Source organism: Pseudorasbora parva, chromosome 3 (genome assembly GCF_024679245.1).
Source record: "Pseudorasbora parva isolate DD20220531a chromosome 3, ASM2467924v1, whole genome shotgun sequence".
Lineage (NCBI taxonomy): Eukaryota > Metazoa > Chordata > Actinopteri > Cypriniformes > Gobionidae > Pseudorasbora > Pseudorasbora parva.
Genome location: NC_090174.1, coordinates 19,750,130 through 19,767,624, shown reverse-complemented (window position 1 = coordinate 19,767,624; position 17,495 = coordinate 19,750,130). Strand labels below are relative to the sequence as shown.

Sequence of the window (17,495 nt, the reverse complement as noted above, 5' to 3'; positions counted from 1 at the left end):
TTTTTATCTCTCAAAAGGCCTATTATGCCCATCCTATGGTGGCTGCTGCAGTCATTATCCATCTGGCTGCTGATGGAACAGCTGACATCGACCAGAGACAACACAACATTACTGTTCAGCTGGTGGACACTAAGGAGCAATCCCACCCCCTTGGTCAGTTTCACCCCTATCTCAATAAAATGTTAAAACCCCTTTTACTCCAATCTGTGTGTTTCTAGAAAATAAAAGTGAAGGGTAAAGTCTGTATTGAATATTGTGCGATGGCTGGATGGTTGTAGGGGACTGGAGGCTGAGCTGCCGGAACAATCCAATGGTGATTCCTGTGAGTCATGACCTGAGCATGGCCTTCTACCGGACAAAAGCCATTATAGTGACCTTCGGCTCTCCTCTGGTGGCCATCTCTGGTGTTGGGCTGCGCTCCTTTCAATATTTTGACCCCATCACTATCAGCGGCTGCCAGAGCAATGAAATCTATAATCCCATGGGCCAAAGGTGAGTAGATAATCTACCTTTGTTCCCTTTAATTTCAGTGTAGAGAGTAAATGTTTTGCCAGTCCTCAGCATATCTATCTAGTGACTAGATGTGCTCTGAGATCAAATATTATAATATTACATGTCTATTGCAATAGTGACAGTTTCTGAAGATATGTTGATGACACATTTTTTTTTAGTCCTCTATTGCACAATGTTAGGTAATAAATCTATTTCCTTTACTTTGCAAGCACATGATGCATACAAGATGCCAGTAAAATGATTAATAATAAGGGCTGACTTTGAACAAAATAACAATAAAAAGCCTTTTCTCTGTCACGCTGCATCATGACAGTCATCAGCAAAGCTTTTTCTTTTTCACCCATTCAAAATAGGATTCACATTCATTAGTGAGCAAACTTTATTTAAACATAAAACACATTAATAGTGATATAAAATATTTGTTTTGTATGAGAGATTGCTAAATGTGTTTTCTTGTTAAATTACACATTTGTTCAACAATGGAAATTATATGAATGCAGTAATAGTTGTTTCTTATTATTTTCTATATATTATTATAAGTAAAAAATAAAAATAACTAAAACTAGGGTTAAAAAGCCAGGGGCTAACTTTCTGTCATGTAGTAGTTAGTAATGCTGTTTTTGATTCATTTGGTTAATTAATTTCCATTGTGGCATAGTTTTTCTTTCATCAAAGTGCTGTCACATTAACAAAACTGTGCTGTGATGTTATCATTATAGTGACTAGCTTGAACAATCGTGTAGGTTCCTTTTGGATTAACAGGATTTCAACTTAAATCCAGTGTAAATTTGCAGAAGAATGGTGTTGCACTTTAATAAAAGCCTAGAGGGTTAAAGTAAAACATAATAGGTGTAAAATCACATTTTACCCAGTAGAACTGATACGGTTGTGTAACTTTATATTTTCATAATACATGATCATTTCTGTAACCCCTCAGTTGCGTTCATTACTCGTGTGATGCCATTGAATGTCAGAAGCCGATGGTCAGTAATGCAGAGATGAAGTGTAATAGTCCTGGATACTTCAATGGAGCTCGCTGCACCATCACCTGCAACCGAGGCTATATTCTGAAAATACACCGTGATGATGATATCATCAAAACACAGGTAATACAGTTCCGGTAATTCCTTTTTGTATATTGTGGATGTTACACTGTGTAAGTGTGTGCTCACTCTTTGTGTTTTTCCTGCAATAACATGTCTTACATTTTTTGCCAAGTATTTTGACCAGGTTCCATAGAGAAGCACACAACAGAAACATACACAGCCACACTTGCACACACACAGCGGTTTATATTACATTAAACAATAATCATTGACTCATGCCCTGACCACATACAGAGAAAGTAGCAGTAAAGATTTATGGCACACGTAGGGTTTGCTAACCAAACTTTGAGACGGTAAGTGAATGGTCACAATAGCTGGCGCTCAGGCTGGTGGGCTCTGTTATTGGCATGATGTTTTTGTTTTTTTTATGTCTTTCTCTGCCTGGAACTGTTGGAATGGTCCGTGTGGCTCAAATAAAAGAGAAGCAGTAGATTTTCGTAAACATTACTCTCACTCTCGCTCTCCCCTCTGACTGAAAGTTTTTGTTTTTGTTGTTGTTGTTGTTGAGGATGTTATTGTAATAGGTAAGGAAAACAGTTTGACTGAACAGAAACCTCAACACTCATCTGTGAGTGATGGAAAGTTTCCTTCGAGAAATCACTTTCTGGCTAGCACAAGCACAATCCATTTTGATATGGCTATCCAAACATATGGCTGCATCTTTTTTTACTTACAAATCATTGGGTTTGTCTTGGTTCTTTGTAATATTATATTTACAAATAATTGTAACATGTATATATGTTTTTTTAAACATTGTATTTAAAATAGTAGAACTAATAAATGCACTGCCTGGTAAGATTTATATATATAAATTTTTTTTTAAATAATAAAAAGTATATATATATTTTTATTCATGAAATCTTAGTGACCCTAAATATTTAAACACTAGTGTACTGTAATACCAGCCAACAAATCCTTGTTGTGCACATTGCACATCTGTTAATTGAGCTTGCGTTTTCTGGTTCACCGCTGTTTAAACGTGTGAAGAAAGTGTCAGAGTGTAGTCGGTCAGGATGCAATTTGTTCGAGTCTATTTGACATCAAAACAGTGGAGCACCATGCTCAAGCGCCACCACACTCCCAGAGGACTGTGTTTAAGGCACAGCCACGGATCAGTGGCACTGCAGATATGCCGGCCCAGTACACCCTTGCTAAGCAACGAGCAGCGATTACTGCAACCCGTTGACCTCGGTCCTCCACACAAAAGGTCAGTGGTGGCAATGGCAATCCTTTACCCCACTCCACCTGGCCAAGTGTTTCGCACTGTACTAACTCCACAAGCCCCCAGCCGTCCTTCACCCCATCCATTCACAAAGAACGTTTTGGGCCATTTACAGCTCTGGCCTTTCAAAAGCAACTCTGTTCTGTTTTCCAACGCTTGTTCTCTTGTGATATTGACAGAAGGAGAACAAGGGGAAGAAAGAAAGGGGAAAATGCTAACATAAAAAAGGAAAAGACAAGAAAGTGCTGTGTGTTCTTTGTAAGCACTTGGGCTCTACTGTATGTTGGGTGGGTTTCTGCCAGCAGCCGCAGTCGACTGAGAAGCTTGGCCTGTGAGTTATTACGCATTTGGAAGGAAAGGCAGCAGGCAGTTTTTCTCTGCTTTTGGGAGGGCTCAGCTTATTAAACAGCGGTGCACATTGGGGTCCAGGGCTGGGGGCTTCAGGGGCCATTGGGGAAATGTCTAGTCCGGTTATGTAAGGTAAGAGGGGAGAGTTTTCATAAAGATGGCCATGGCTGTTACAGGAACTGTAGTAGAGCTACATTTAAAGCACTACACTGTGTGTGTGTGTGTGTGGGGGGGGGGGGTATTTAATAGTATTGCACTCCTTTCTCCATCACGTATTTGTTTAAAATCCACCCATAATCCCAACCATATAGTTTTTATATATGGTTTATATATGGTTTATTTATATATATATATATATATATATATATATATATATATATATATATATATATATATATATATATATATATATATATATATATATATATATATATATATATATATATATATATATATATATATATATATATATATATATATATATATATATATATATATATATATATATATATATATATATAATTTCTATTTGTATATATATAATTTCTATTTGGCTGTTTAAAATATATTTCTATTCTATTTTCCGTTTGATTAATTGTGGTACTTAAACTATAATAATATTAATAATAATAATAATAATAATAATAATAATAATAATAATAATAATAATAATTTATTATTTATATAGTGCATTTATATAGTGCTTTTCTGGGTGCTTAAAATCGCTTTACATATAGAAGGGGGGGATCTCCTTATCCACCTCCAATGTACAGCATCCACCTGGATAATGTGACAGCAGCCATATTGCACCAGATTGGCAAATGACATGCTGGGAATTTTAATTTTAAGGGAACTGGATGTGCCCACTATGACAAGTTCACGGCAAAAAAGCTACGATCACATTTGTCTCTCTTTTCGAGGAGGGAGGGACAATCCCCTGTGCCTCTCAGGTCTGACCTGGCTGCTCTAAGGCAGTGCAGCAGCTATACTCGTGGGTGTCACAAGTTGACCTGACCGAAAAATTTGGGGAAGTATGAAGTATTCCCTGATCGAGTTGTAGCAATCTGCTTGATTTAGAAGCTTGCTCAGTGGGTTCTTCTGATCATGCAGAAAGCATGTTGCTGACACCAGACCTTTAAACTAAGGTAGAGAAGTTTTGGAACAAACCATACTTGGCTTGCATCTTTCCTTTTCAGATAAGAGTTATTCAAATGTGGAGGGACTGGGCGAGCACAGGTATGTGAAGATGTCCCCAGTGGAGGAACCACTAGTGAGTTATCTCTCACAGGGTGAGGCACCTTCACTTAAGGTTACGGCCTTGCCGCCCTTAAAGCCGTGCAAAACCACCTTGTGGCTTGTAGGGAAGGCATATTTGGCAGCAGACCAGGCCAGTGGTGCTCTGCAGAAGCATGCTCTTCAGGGCCCTGTTTTAATTTCCCTTACACAATCAGTGTAGCATATGGTCCTTCCTTTTAGAGAATGAGAAAGATGAATGTGACCTGGTGGCTAATTGCTAAGGCTTTGGCACCTTGTAGACTCCTGTCCTAATCTGCTCTTGCACCCCTTAGATTGGAATTGGATCAACAGAACTATATTAATGAGCTCATAGGAATCCTTTGGTTTTTCATTTATTTCCCTCACCCATTATTATAGGAGCTTAAGTAGGGATATCGCTTTGGGACGATACTTGTCTCTGTCCCTCTATTATTAGGCCACCAGCAATGTTGGACCTAGATAGTGTTCACTGATGTCACTGCAATATTGATTGCGGCCTGGCAAGATAAGGCAGTTGGCCTATGGCTTCCCTCGTGCTATTACAGCACTTGCTCAGTTATCACTTTTTGGTCTCTAAACATGCCCATGAGATGACTTGGACAGCATTGCTCTCTCTCTCTCCTATGGATTTAGGGTAGATAAGAAGATATTTAGCTTCCCTGCAGTTTTCTTAGGGGTTAAGTTGAAGTAGCAAGGCCCCTTTCTCTATGCACCTTGTGTATTCTTATCCCTTTTGATGAAGCGAGAGCTTTTTTGCCCCCCTGAGAGGTAGTGGTAGATTAAAGGTTGTAGTTGAGTACTCCCTTTGCTACTCCCTGAGAGCTTTGTCAATATACTGACTTAGCAAGGTTAGAGGACTGCTCTTGGGACATTTGTTTTTTACCTGGCCTGTGAGGGAGAGAGGAAGGTTATAAGGCCGGGATTCCATTTCAATAGAGCACTGAAGCTGAATTTTTCTGATGCTATTAGTGAAATTAAGGCTTAGGGAGTGGCTCCACTAAGTAGTCTATAGTTTGCCATTTTGTGCCTGGGGGGTTGATGTGCATTGACTCCATCTGATTGACCTGTAGAGTCAGGTTATGTTATACCTACTATGGTCCGTATACTTAGATTAGTGAGGCAAGGACCTTCTCAGCATGATGGAGTGGGTATTTGTTCCCCATAGTGTCGACACCAAATGCAGTACTAAAGTTCTACATTGATAGCGAAAGTCTTGGGATTGATAGCGAAAGTTTCAACTGTAACTCTAGTTCCCTAAGAAGGGGAAAGAGACACTGCATCTTGTTGCCATGCATGAGGGTGCCTGCACACCTCCTTCAGACAAAAGGGTTGATTACATTTTGAAGGCACCCTTTTATACTTGTGGGCACTCCACCCATGACGTCATAGACTGACATTGGCCAATAGATTGGTGTGTTTGGTACACATGTTCAGGCACAGGTCATACAGTTCTCAGGAAACCAGGGATACAATCATAACCTAAGATGATTTTCATCTAATATTTATATTTTGTTGCAGCTTAATTTCAATTAAAAAAGATGCTTTTTGTTAAAAGTCCATGTAAAAGCAATTCTGATATTTGTTTCTAAACACATTATAAATGTTAAATAAATTAATAATAATAATTAGTTACATTTATATAGCGCTTTTCTGGGTACTCAAAGCGCTTTACATTTGGGGAGGGGGGTCTCCCCAACCACCACCAATGTGCAGCACCTACCTGGATGACGCAACAGCAGCCATATTGCGCCAGAACGCCCACCACACACCAGCTGATTAGTGGAGAGGAGACTGGGTATAGAAGCCAATCAGGAGAGGGGAAAGATTAGGAGGCCATGATGGACAGAAGCCAATGGGCAAATTTGGCCAGGATGCCGGGGTTACACCCCTGCTCTTTATCGAAGGACATCCTGGGATTTTTAATGACCACAGAGAGTCAGGACCTTGGTTTAACGTCTCATCTGAAGGACGGAACCAAATTGGAAATTATTGCTGAAACAAGTTACAAAGGATGTGAACTATGTAGTACTGAATTGAGAAGTTAGATTGTTAAAGTTATTCACCATTGCTGTGTTCAGGATATTTTTTGTTTGTTTTTTTGGGGGGGGGGGGGGGGGGGGGCTAAAACGGTGGCTCGGTGACACACTGGAGCCACTGAGCATATGGCCCCTCCTCCAACACTATCATAACTAGAGCAAATTCACATCAGTTCACCCACTCGATCGCAAGTTACTGTAGGTACTGTTAGTTACAATCTACAACTTACAGAACAGCTTAGAAAACAAAAACTGTACCTTGATCGAGAGCTGATGATCGCCACCAGCACCTGGCTCTGCAGTGACTTTACACTGGATAGTTTTACAAACTTTCATCAAAGACAATTAGGATTCACTGAATCCGCTGCAGAATGGGGCCGAACCGAATATCTCCCACCCCGCCGACATCTGGTGCAGCCGTAAGCTGTATGTGAGTGTTGTCTTGTGTGCTTATGGCAGCTTTCCCACGAGTGGGTGTGGTATCGGCACAGACAGCGGACACACCCCCAGTCTTTGAGGGCAGAGATTGCTGCTTATTTTTTCAAGATTTTCAAGCTATTTTATGTACTTGGCAGATTTTTTTATGATTCAAATTTGGCTGGGTGGTTAATAACACATTTATCTGTGGTGTGAGAAACTCAGAACACATGTTTAATTTTGACTTTACAGGGACTTTAAGTTAATGATAATACTGATCTGATGCCCTTCTGCAGTGCTTGTATAGGTTGGTTGTTTATTCTATATTATAACAATATTACACAATATTTAAGTAGTTGTTATGATTAATTAAATATAAGTGGTATGTGCTTTTTTAATTTAAGGTGACTGAAAAAAATTTGGAGTAAATGGAAATTATCTGTTTATATTTGACTTTCAGTTAGTTATTCAATTAAAGGTCTGTCTGATGCTGGCACAAGTAGAAACACATTTGTTGTTGCACTAGCATTAGCAACATTATTGCTTATTTAACAAAGCAACATTTTTTATAATAATAATAATAATAATAATAATAATAATAATAATAATAATAATACTTGCAGTTATCCGCATTACAACCTTACTATAAGCTCTACTCTTCTGCACTGGTAACGGTCAAAACTTCAACATAACAGAAATTCTTTTAAATGTCAAACATAAATGAACATTATACATTAACAGATGTTTCCCTGCACTCAAAAACACATTAAACAACACTTAATTTCAATATTAATCTAAATTAAGCAATACATGCTGGGAACTAACAATGGTGTCTATAAATACCACTGCACAATTGAGCTAATTCTCTTAAAATAAACAAGTAACCTTATATTCCTTAATTTTGTTAGCTTAATCGGTTCCTCAATTCAAGCCTAAAAATTGCCTACATTTCCTTAAAAAAATAGGAAAGTGTATCTCTCGGTGAACCACTGAACCACAATTTTCTTAATAATAATAATAATAATAATAATAATAATAATAATAATAATAATAATAATATAAAAAATATACACACTATTTTTAATTATCACCTTAACTTTTTGTGTGAAAATTACAAGACCCATGATTCATTTTTACAGTCACTCCTCAACCCTGCATACATTTTATTCTAATATATAGATAATGACCAATTGAAATAAATTACACCCTCGATGTTGTTTAATTAGTTTTGTTCGAATGTTATTTTAATTTCAAAGTAATAAAATAACACAACGTTGTTGTAAATGCAGTTATCATTAATTCCAGTGCAAAACTCAATGGCGATCCTTTCTGCAACACTAAAGATTCACTCAACATGTGCAGATGAAGCTGCTATGGCAAGTTGGACATGTTTATGAATTTCTTTGAAATTTTCTTGAATTTAAATTCTACTTCCTTTAATTCAAATTCGAATTGTAATTCTATATCCTGTTTTCGACATCCATTCAAATTCTATTCAAATTCAAGAATTGAATTGGAATTTGGGAGTCATTCTCAATTAGATTCTGAATTGTGCACAAGCCTGGTTGCTATGGTGATTCACAGGTGAGTAATTAGATCCCACCTGTTGGACGTTTAGTTTGTTAGCATGTGTTTTTACGTCCTTCAGTTTACTCAGTTCTAAGTCTATTCTTGTTTGTGGCTGAACACTGTTATGTTGCCTTCTATGGTTTGGATTATGTTGGATTATTCTCCTTTTGATTGGTTTAATAAAATTACTGTGCTGTTTACTCTCTAATCTAGTCAAGTCAACTTTATTTATATAGTGCTTTTACAATGACGATTGTTTCAAAGCAGCTTCCTAGTGTTAAACAGGACAGTATTGCAACAAAATTTGATTCGGCTGTACGGAAAAAGTCGTGCTGGAGAAAATGTCATCAGCCCCTTTTTAATTTATCATAGCGACAATTTTGGCAGATCAGTATTATAGTTTATACAATTAATTAAGACCTAATAAATTGATTCTATTTGGATATTTATTTAAATAACTTAGATCGAAATTTTAGTGTCCCCAACTGAGCAAGCCAGGTCAAAGGCGACAGTGGCAAGGAACCAGAACTCTGTCAGGGCATGATGGAGAAAAATAAACCTTGGGAGAAACCAGACTCAGTCGGGGTGCCATCTTCTCTGGTGTATTATCAAACCTCGTATGATTATTATTCTGGCAACCTTACAGGTCAGAAATCATATAAGATCGGAATATTCAAAAAAAAAATTGGGTATCACGCAAGAGACGGATTTATCGAGGATGACGTGTCGATTACACAAGAATATGAATATAGTATTCATCTAATCATCATCTTCTTCATGGACCTGTATGCATGACAAACATGCAGTACTAAAAATAAAAATACTATAAAAACACATTCGTTTAACAATTTATCCATATTATTTTTACAAAATAGCAATAATAATACATTCATTACATGTATTCTTTTAGAACATTTAAATATTGTATATAATATCGACCTTATCTCTCAGTAATTCTACAGTAATTCCCAGTTCAGTCTCTACAGTAATTCCCAATTCAGTCTCTACAGTAATTCCCAATTCAGTCTCTACAGTAATTCCCAGTTCAGTCTCTACAGTAATTCCCAATTCAGTCTCTACAGTAATTCCCAGTTCAGTCTCTACAGTAATTCCCAGTTCAGTCTCTACAGTAATTCCCAGTTCAGTCTCTACAGTAATTCCCAATTCAGTCTCTACAGTAATTCCCAGTTCAGTCTCTACAGTAATTCCCAATTCAGTCTCTACAGTAATTCCCAGTTCAGTCTCTACAGTAATTCCCAGTTCAGTCTCTACAGTAATTCCCAGTTCAGTCTCTACAGTAATTCCCAGTTCAGTCTCTACAGTAATTCCCAATTCAGTCTCTACAGTAATTCCCAGTTCAGTCTCTACAGTAATTCCCAGTTCAGTCTCTACAGTAATTCCCAGTTCAGTCTCTACAGTAATTCCCAGTTCAGTCTCTACAGTAATTCCCAGTTCAGTCTCTACAGTAATTCCCAGTTCAGTTTCTACAGTAATTCCCAGTTCAGTCTCTACAGTAATTCCCAATTCAGTCTCTACAGTAATTCCCAATTCAGTCTCTTTCAGACAAATGTATATTCTATATTTTGTTATGATATATTTTGTTATGATATCTATGATATCTATTCATTTTTAAGGAGTATGATTTTTTATATCATAATATTATTGTCTGAACATTCTGTGTGCATGTGTGCATATGAAATTATATCTGAACATACAAATGGGCAGAAAATTACAGTTTCAGGGTTTACTCTACAAAATGTGAGCATTTTAAGGTTAAAAAGAAATTGTATCAGTTTCCATGTCTGGCTTGCGTGTGAGCTGGAGAAATGATGACGACAGTGCAAGGGAGCCCTCGTACCTTTACAGAGCGAAAGTGCTGATCCCAGCACAGTCATTAGAGCTTATCAGTCATCTCCAGGGAGCTCATAATGTGTGTTCCTAAAGGCTTTAGTCAGAGACAAATTAGCCATTTCATCATTAACCTGTTACCGTAACATCATTGAGAGGGTGCCAATACAGTCCTATAAAAAAGCACACACACACACACACACACACACACACACACACACACACACACACACACACACACACACACACACACACACACACACACACACACACACACACACACACACACACACACACACACACACACACACACACACACACACACACACACACACATCATTAGGAGTGGTTACAGACAGAGATAGATGTGTGTTTATAAGGTTGTGAGCCAAACCAAGCATCAAGGGTTACGATCTCGCAACCCATCATGAACGGAGGATTGTTTTGGGAGCAGATAACTACAGCAACAACCACCGCTACAGTGTCATGTCTTTGTGTCCGCAGCTTCCTGGCTGCCGGCCCCTTGTTTTTGCCAAGGTGTTATTAAAAGCAGAACATGTCCTGAAATCACTGTTAGGCAAACAACATTTCAACAGTGCAAAGGCAAACGGAGAGTTTGAGGTTTACTTTACCCCCCGATTTATTTTCAGCGCTTCTTCGTGTTACGTGTCGAGCGTGTTTGCTTACGTGTAGTATGCATTCGTGTGTGTGCGCACGCAGAGAGAGAAACACAGGATGGGGTTGGGGTGTAGAAGGAAAGCCAACAGAGGCATCTGTGTTGAATTAGGCACAGTAGTCAGTGGTAGTTAAATACTCAGTGGAGGAGGAATCAGCAGCTGTAAAGTTTTAAAAGAAGGAAACTCCGCACGCAGACACCCCCCCTCCGCATCTTGCCGCCCCCCAGTGTGACGGCAGTCCCCTTCCCCTATGTTCACCAGAACGGCCCGTCGTGATATAACTTCTAAGCAGGAGCAGCGTGTGTTTGTGCATGTGACACCGATTATGTGTCGTACAGGTGGGCATTTAAACAGCCCCCTGCATGTGTGTGTTTCTTCAGTTCAACCACAACAGTTTATGTTTTCCTTTTCGTCCCACACAGCCCCTGTGACTGTGGTCATTTCTTTTACTGCTCCTGTAATGCAGCCAGTGTTGGCTAATAAACCTTGTGTCTAAACTGCCACTGAGCTTTGAAATGGCTTTGAGAGAGCCAGATATGTCTGGGCTGGGAAAATTAGATGACACTTTTATGTACTTCTGTAGCCTCTCACAAGTTTTATAAAGAAGGCAGGTATGCGCACTAACACGCTCTTTGGCATTGTTATGACATAGACGGCAGCCTCTCTGACCCTAGGGGGAGATGTTGAGTAGATTGTGACTGCTGTTCTGTTTTAGATTTTATTAAGCCAGTGATATGTTTTATTATTTTATTACACTGCTGCCCTCACATGAAGAAGTGAAATGGAGCCTCTTTTTTTATTTTTTTGGTTTGCTCTTAGCTTTTACTTCACTTTAGTTTTGTCCTTTTTGTCTACTAGTTTAGTATTTGGGTTTTTTTCCTGGTTTTTATTCAGTTCTTTTGTTAGTTTTTTTTTTTTTTTTTTACTTTGCTTAGTTTTTTGCTTAACAAATTTTTAGCCTTTGCTTCATTGTGTTTTGTTTGTTTTGTCTTTTTTACTTTTATCGTTTGCTTCTGCTTTGTTTTGTTTTTGTTCTGTTTAATATTAGCTTTTGCTTCGCTTAGTTTATTTTAATTTAGTTTCGTTGTTATATGTTTATTTTGTTTTCTTTTTGTTTAGCTTAGTTTAACCTTTGCATTGCTTTGTTTAATATAGTTTTTGTTTGTTTTGTTTTTGCTTAGTTTTATTGTTGTGCTTACGTTAGTTTTGTTTTTTATCTTTTCTTTTTTTTTCATTGTTGTTTTGTTTTGTTTGTCACATATTCACCTCAAATATTCAAGACTCACACTTCCATGGTGAGCTGTTTTCAATAAGAGCTTCAGCGCAAGAAACGGAAGAGGGAAAGAAGGGGGCAAAAAGTGTTTTGTAACTGTGTCTGGATTGCATTTCAAATACTTCCCGCTGCTTTGCTCAGTTTTAGGTGCTGGTACATTTCCTGAGAGGGTACAGAACATTAGATAAGCTCACCGCATTCCAACCCATTTAAATCTGCAATTTCAAATAAAGAGAAAGGAGACGAGAGAAGAAAAGTGGCCTGGGTCACAGTAAAGCATTAACAAAAAACACTATTCATACATTTTGATGTTTTGTTTTGTGGATGCAAGTTAAAGAACATTAGCCACAATAATCTGTGCCTTGCCAGCAAAAACTGTTTGGCTTCACAGAAATTGTTTCAATAAACATAGTTGACATCTTCTCTCTTTTTTTAACCAACCAGCTTTCATCACTTGTCATAAACAAAAGAGAACTCTGTGTAGAAGTGCATGTTTTACTTTGTGTTTCACTGAAAAAGTCTGGACTCCATGCCCACCTACAGCCTGTGTCTAATCCGCTGGGTATGGTTTATGTTAAACATCACTTTTTTCCATTAATGCTTAATGGCACACATGAAAAGTACAACCATCATATAACCCACATGTAAGATGACAATAATTATTTTGGCTGAGAAAAGTCTCAAATTTGCTGTTTTTTTGTTCAGTAAAAACATAAACCTTTCTGCATGGTTCACACGTTTGAAGATCCATTGAGGAGCTAATAGAAGAATACAGTGTTTTACTCTCCTGCTTTGTACACAGTAAAGTTTGATTTGTTGGTTGTTTGCAGGTTTTGTGTTAATAAAAGCAGTGATATATGCCTCGAGTCAATAATAGGTCAGTAAATGTCCCCTCATGTTACTCGAGAGAGAAGAATAACCCAATAGTCCATATAAACTAGTTGTCATTGTTGGACTGCATTTGGTTAGAGAGGAGATGCAGTGGCATTGCTCCTAAAGAGAAAAGGAGAGTAGGGACTCGCACTTGGTAATTTTTTTAGCATGTTCTTATGGACCTTTTGAAATATGTGGTGTCTTTTTTGGTTAGTGGAAAGTTGTACTCTCTTTGCAGAATGGCCGGTTCATTTCCCATGCTGGAATAAATGAATTTATCCTGTTTGTAATAAATCAAGCAAAATTGCTTGTGGAGGAACAGGAGCGGGAAATACTACTACTAATAATAACATTACCTTAAAAACCCCATCTGATATGTTATAAATGTTAGCGTTCAGCACAAAGGTTATTGTAATTTACCGTAAATGTGTATGAACAATCATGAATTCATGACGATTTGTAACTTTACTCTCATACGAAAACGAGGATCTGGTTCGTCAGTCTCTTTTCACGGAACTGGCTTGACGCACTTGGACGCATTCAGTATTTTCCGACAGAAAATCCATTTGAAATCACTAATGAAACGTTAATAAATAAAATAACGGTATGTCATGGCGGTGATTTTCTGAAACAGAACGCGGCGCCATCAGTTTAACTTGGTTTGTTCTTATGTGGCTCTGCTAGCACAGATGTATTTGCAGACATCACACAGGTCTGACATGACTTAGTAAAACAGCAGAAATGACCTCTGACTCACTCTGCCTTCAGTTCTGACAGCTTTATATGCTATAGCCGAGCTATTTATTATCACCAACTCAGACTGTTAGCTTCCCACTGCTTCCTTTTACCAAAAGATACATAAATATATTTCATTTAGCTGTATTTTTTCTGTCTCTATGTAGTTTGTAAAGTGTTATTGAAACAGATGTGTATTATTTGATACGCTCTGGTCTGATGGGTTGTTGCGGTTGCAGTGAATTATCCGAGAGAAAACTAAATGTTCTTTTCCCATGTCTAAACTCTTGCCTTTATTCTTTTTCCTCTAAACAGTCTGAATCCACGGTGACCCTCACCTGTGCGGATGGGAAATGGAACAAGCAGGTGACCTGTGAACCTGTGGACTGCGGGCGTCCTGACAAGTACCATGTGCACCCGGCTGTCTTTGAGTTCTCTGAGGGTACCACCTACGGCAAGAAATGCACTTTTCAATGCCGGGAGCCGGCTCAGCTTGTGGGTGGGTAGACCTTGACAGATCCTAAATCAAAAGGCCCAAGGGATTGAGAGGTCAGCTGTGTAAAATGGCAAATGTAGTTTTGACACCAACTCAAAAAAGAAATAACAGTGTTGCATATGACATCAAACTAGTCGGATCACTTTGGATCTGCACAAGTCAACTTGTTCTGTACCTTTGTCCTTTTGTCTCCGCAGGCAGTAATAACGTGTTGACGTGTATGGAGGATGGCATGTGGTCTTTCCCCGAAGCCCTGTGTGAGCTGCGCTGTCCGGTCCCTCCTCCTGTACCCAATGCTGTCCTGCAGACCAAACGCTGCAATGCCACAGGCCTCAAAGTTGGGTCTTTTTGCAAGTACAAGTGCAAGCCTGGCTACCATGTGCCCCACATAGACAAGCCCAAAAGGTAAGAAACCACTAAACAAACTTGGACACATTATTATGACTTACATTAATTAACTTGGTAACATTTTCAGTAAGGTCCCATTTAGGGTTGTGTACCGAAACCCTACCTATATAACCGGTATGTACCGGACCAAGTCAGAACGCATATTTCGGTTACTCATTTCGGTGCCGCCCACTTAAACTCAAACGTGAGTTTGAGACAGACAGTGCTCATCACATCTCCCAACTATTCAGTGTTTTCAACCACATCATGTTTATTTCAGGTTTCAGACATTTAAATGCACATAAAAACACATACACTTATGTCTATGGAAGCGACAATAACAATCCTTTCAGACAGTTATAATTTGACTGTGTCTTATATCAAATACACATTATATAGTAAACTATATAGTTTACTCTATTCTTCCTGTTCACTGGTCACTTACTTTCATGTGTTTTGTGAGACAATATGTAAATCCAATTCTCTACGGATCAAACTAACATGACGGCACCCTTTGCACATTATAGATCAACTAACATGATCATTATAAGGGTTTTAAATGACAATTTCCTTACACATTTAAAAATCAGATAGTATCAGATAGTTCATGACATGGTTAACAAGTTTGTAAATATTTTGAATAAAAAATAAATAAAAAAAAACTAATAAAACCGATACAGCTGAGCTTCATACAGCACTATATTGTACATGCTGTGTGTCATGTGAGAAGCACCAAGTCGCCATGGAAACAATAAGGCGTTTGTAAATATTTAGCCAGAGAATATGGTAATATTTCTGCAAAATGAAACAGAACTGAAGCTGGATTGTAGCAGACCAAGAATACAGACTTTGCTGATATTAGTACTGTAACTTATTTAGAGTTCATTTAGGACTATTGTGGTTGGGTTAGGTGGCTTCGGTTTCACTGTAAATTAAGTAAATTGTGTTTTGGGTCTATTCAAACTTTAAACTTTTAATAAATTGATCAATTTAAAGAATAAAAGAAATCTTTAAAAAGCCATTCTTAAATGGCATCCACCGTGGTTTTCTCTCTCACATGTTTGTTAAAAAAAAAAAGAAAACATTATTGTTTGTCTTAAAAACCCAAACGACACCCAACCCTAGTCCCATTTGAGTTAATAGGTAACACTTTATTTTAAGGTTCAGTAAATATTAACTAGCTGCTTATTAGCATGCATATTACTAGGATATTGGCTGTTTATTAGTACTTATAAAGCACATATTAATGTCTTATTCTTCATGACCTTATTCTACATCTCTTAATCCTACCCAATGCAGAAACTTAAATGCTATAAAAACTACCTTACAAACTATTAATAAGCAGGAAATTATGAGTTTATTGAGGCAAAAGTCATAGTTAATAGTGAATATGTGTTCCCCATACTAAAGTGTTACCAGGTAATGCATAACTCACATTAACAATTACCGTATTTATTAATCGTTGTTAACATTAGTTATCATTGTTAGTTCAAGTCCATTAAATAATATTAACAGATACAACTTTTAATTTTAATTTCGTATTAGTAAATGTTTAAATAAACATTAACTAAGATTACTTTAGACGTTTACTTTTTCATTATTAACTATCGTAGTGGTTTAGAATTTACAAAGATTGGTGGCATTTGGTTTAGATATTGGTTAGGATTGTGATGTTGAATATAAGGTTATGCAGAATATGGTATTAATATGTGCTTTATAAGTACTAATAAACAGCCAATATCCTAGTAATATGCATGCTAATAAGCAAGCAGCGAGAATTGAACCCTAAAATAAAGTGTTACAAATCTGGTAAACTAATGTATAAAAAAATAGAACCTTATTGCAGTGTTGCCATTAACTTCATTGCATTGTGGATTAAGTTAATCATGTTGTGGCAAATGAATACTCAAAGCTGTATCATTTGTTTGAAAGCTTGGATAAATTTGTAGTCATTTACCCTGTTGGTCAATTACTCACATAGCCATGTGTAGCCAGACATTAGACTATAGTCATAAATCTGGTGCACTTTAAATGTCAAATTCTGATTATTCTAGCCAAAAACAACCCATTAAGACAGGAAGCGATTGTGTTATCAACATTTAAAGAAACCAACCACAGTTAGTTTGGTTTTTGCACGTCATTTAACTCAGAAAAATGAGTGGAAAAGTGATATGGTGAGAATTTCTGTCCATTCAAAAGTAATAAGTACCAAATATTTAATTCAGAAAAGAGTGCAAAATACCAGGGGTTTTCAAACTGTGGGTAGCAGAGTGGGAAAGGGTGGGCTGCGCAAAATCACCTGGCTGCAGATAGATTTGCTTTTCAGAGAGTGAGACGAGCACAAAAAGTTTAGTCTAGGGCTGCACAATATACCAACATTAAATAGAAACAGTATTAGAATAATATTAGTACAATTTTCAAAATGCAAAGGCCACAATTTAATTATATAAATATGCGTTGTGTTTTAAAGGGCACGCGTGCGACTTGTAATAACGGTGAGGGTCTCAGAGAGACTCATTATTAAGCGGCTCGGTCCGCATTATCAGTGAGAAGTTCATTTAAGTCACAGTGCTGCTGTATTCTGCGATTGCATTACACTGGAGAATCCAAATGTCATGAAAGGCCGTTTCAGGTCTGGTCATTCATCTCCGTCATCTGTTTAACGCTGTTGTCTTTCAGAGACATATAAAGAGTGTGTTGTTTTCGTTCCATTGTGTGTT

At 37.6% G+C, this 17,495-nt stretch overlaps 1 protein-coding gene across 1 annotated transcript in view; it reads left to right on the top strand.

Moving 5' to 3' along the window:
• The window catches only part of pappab (pregnancy-associated plasma protein A, pappalysin 1b), a 148,012-nt gene that overhangs the window by 88,523 nt on the left and 41,994 nt on the right, over positions 1 to 17,495 (top strand). The window contains 5 exon segments of the mRNA XM_067438025.1: positions 18 to 153; positions 279 to 492; positions 1,451 to 1,619; positions 14,208 to 14,391; positions 14,586 to 14,793. Coding sequence (XP_067294126.1) covers positions 18 to 153; positions 279 to 492; positions 1,451 to 1,619; positions 14,208 to 14,391; positions 14,586 to 14,793 — 911 coding nt within the window.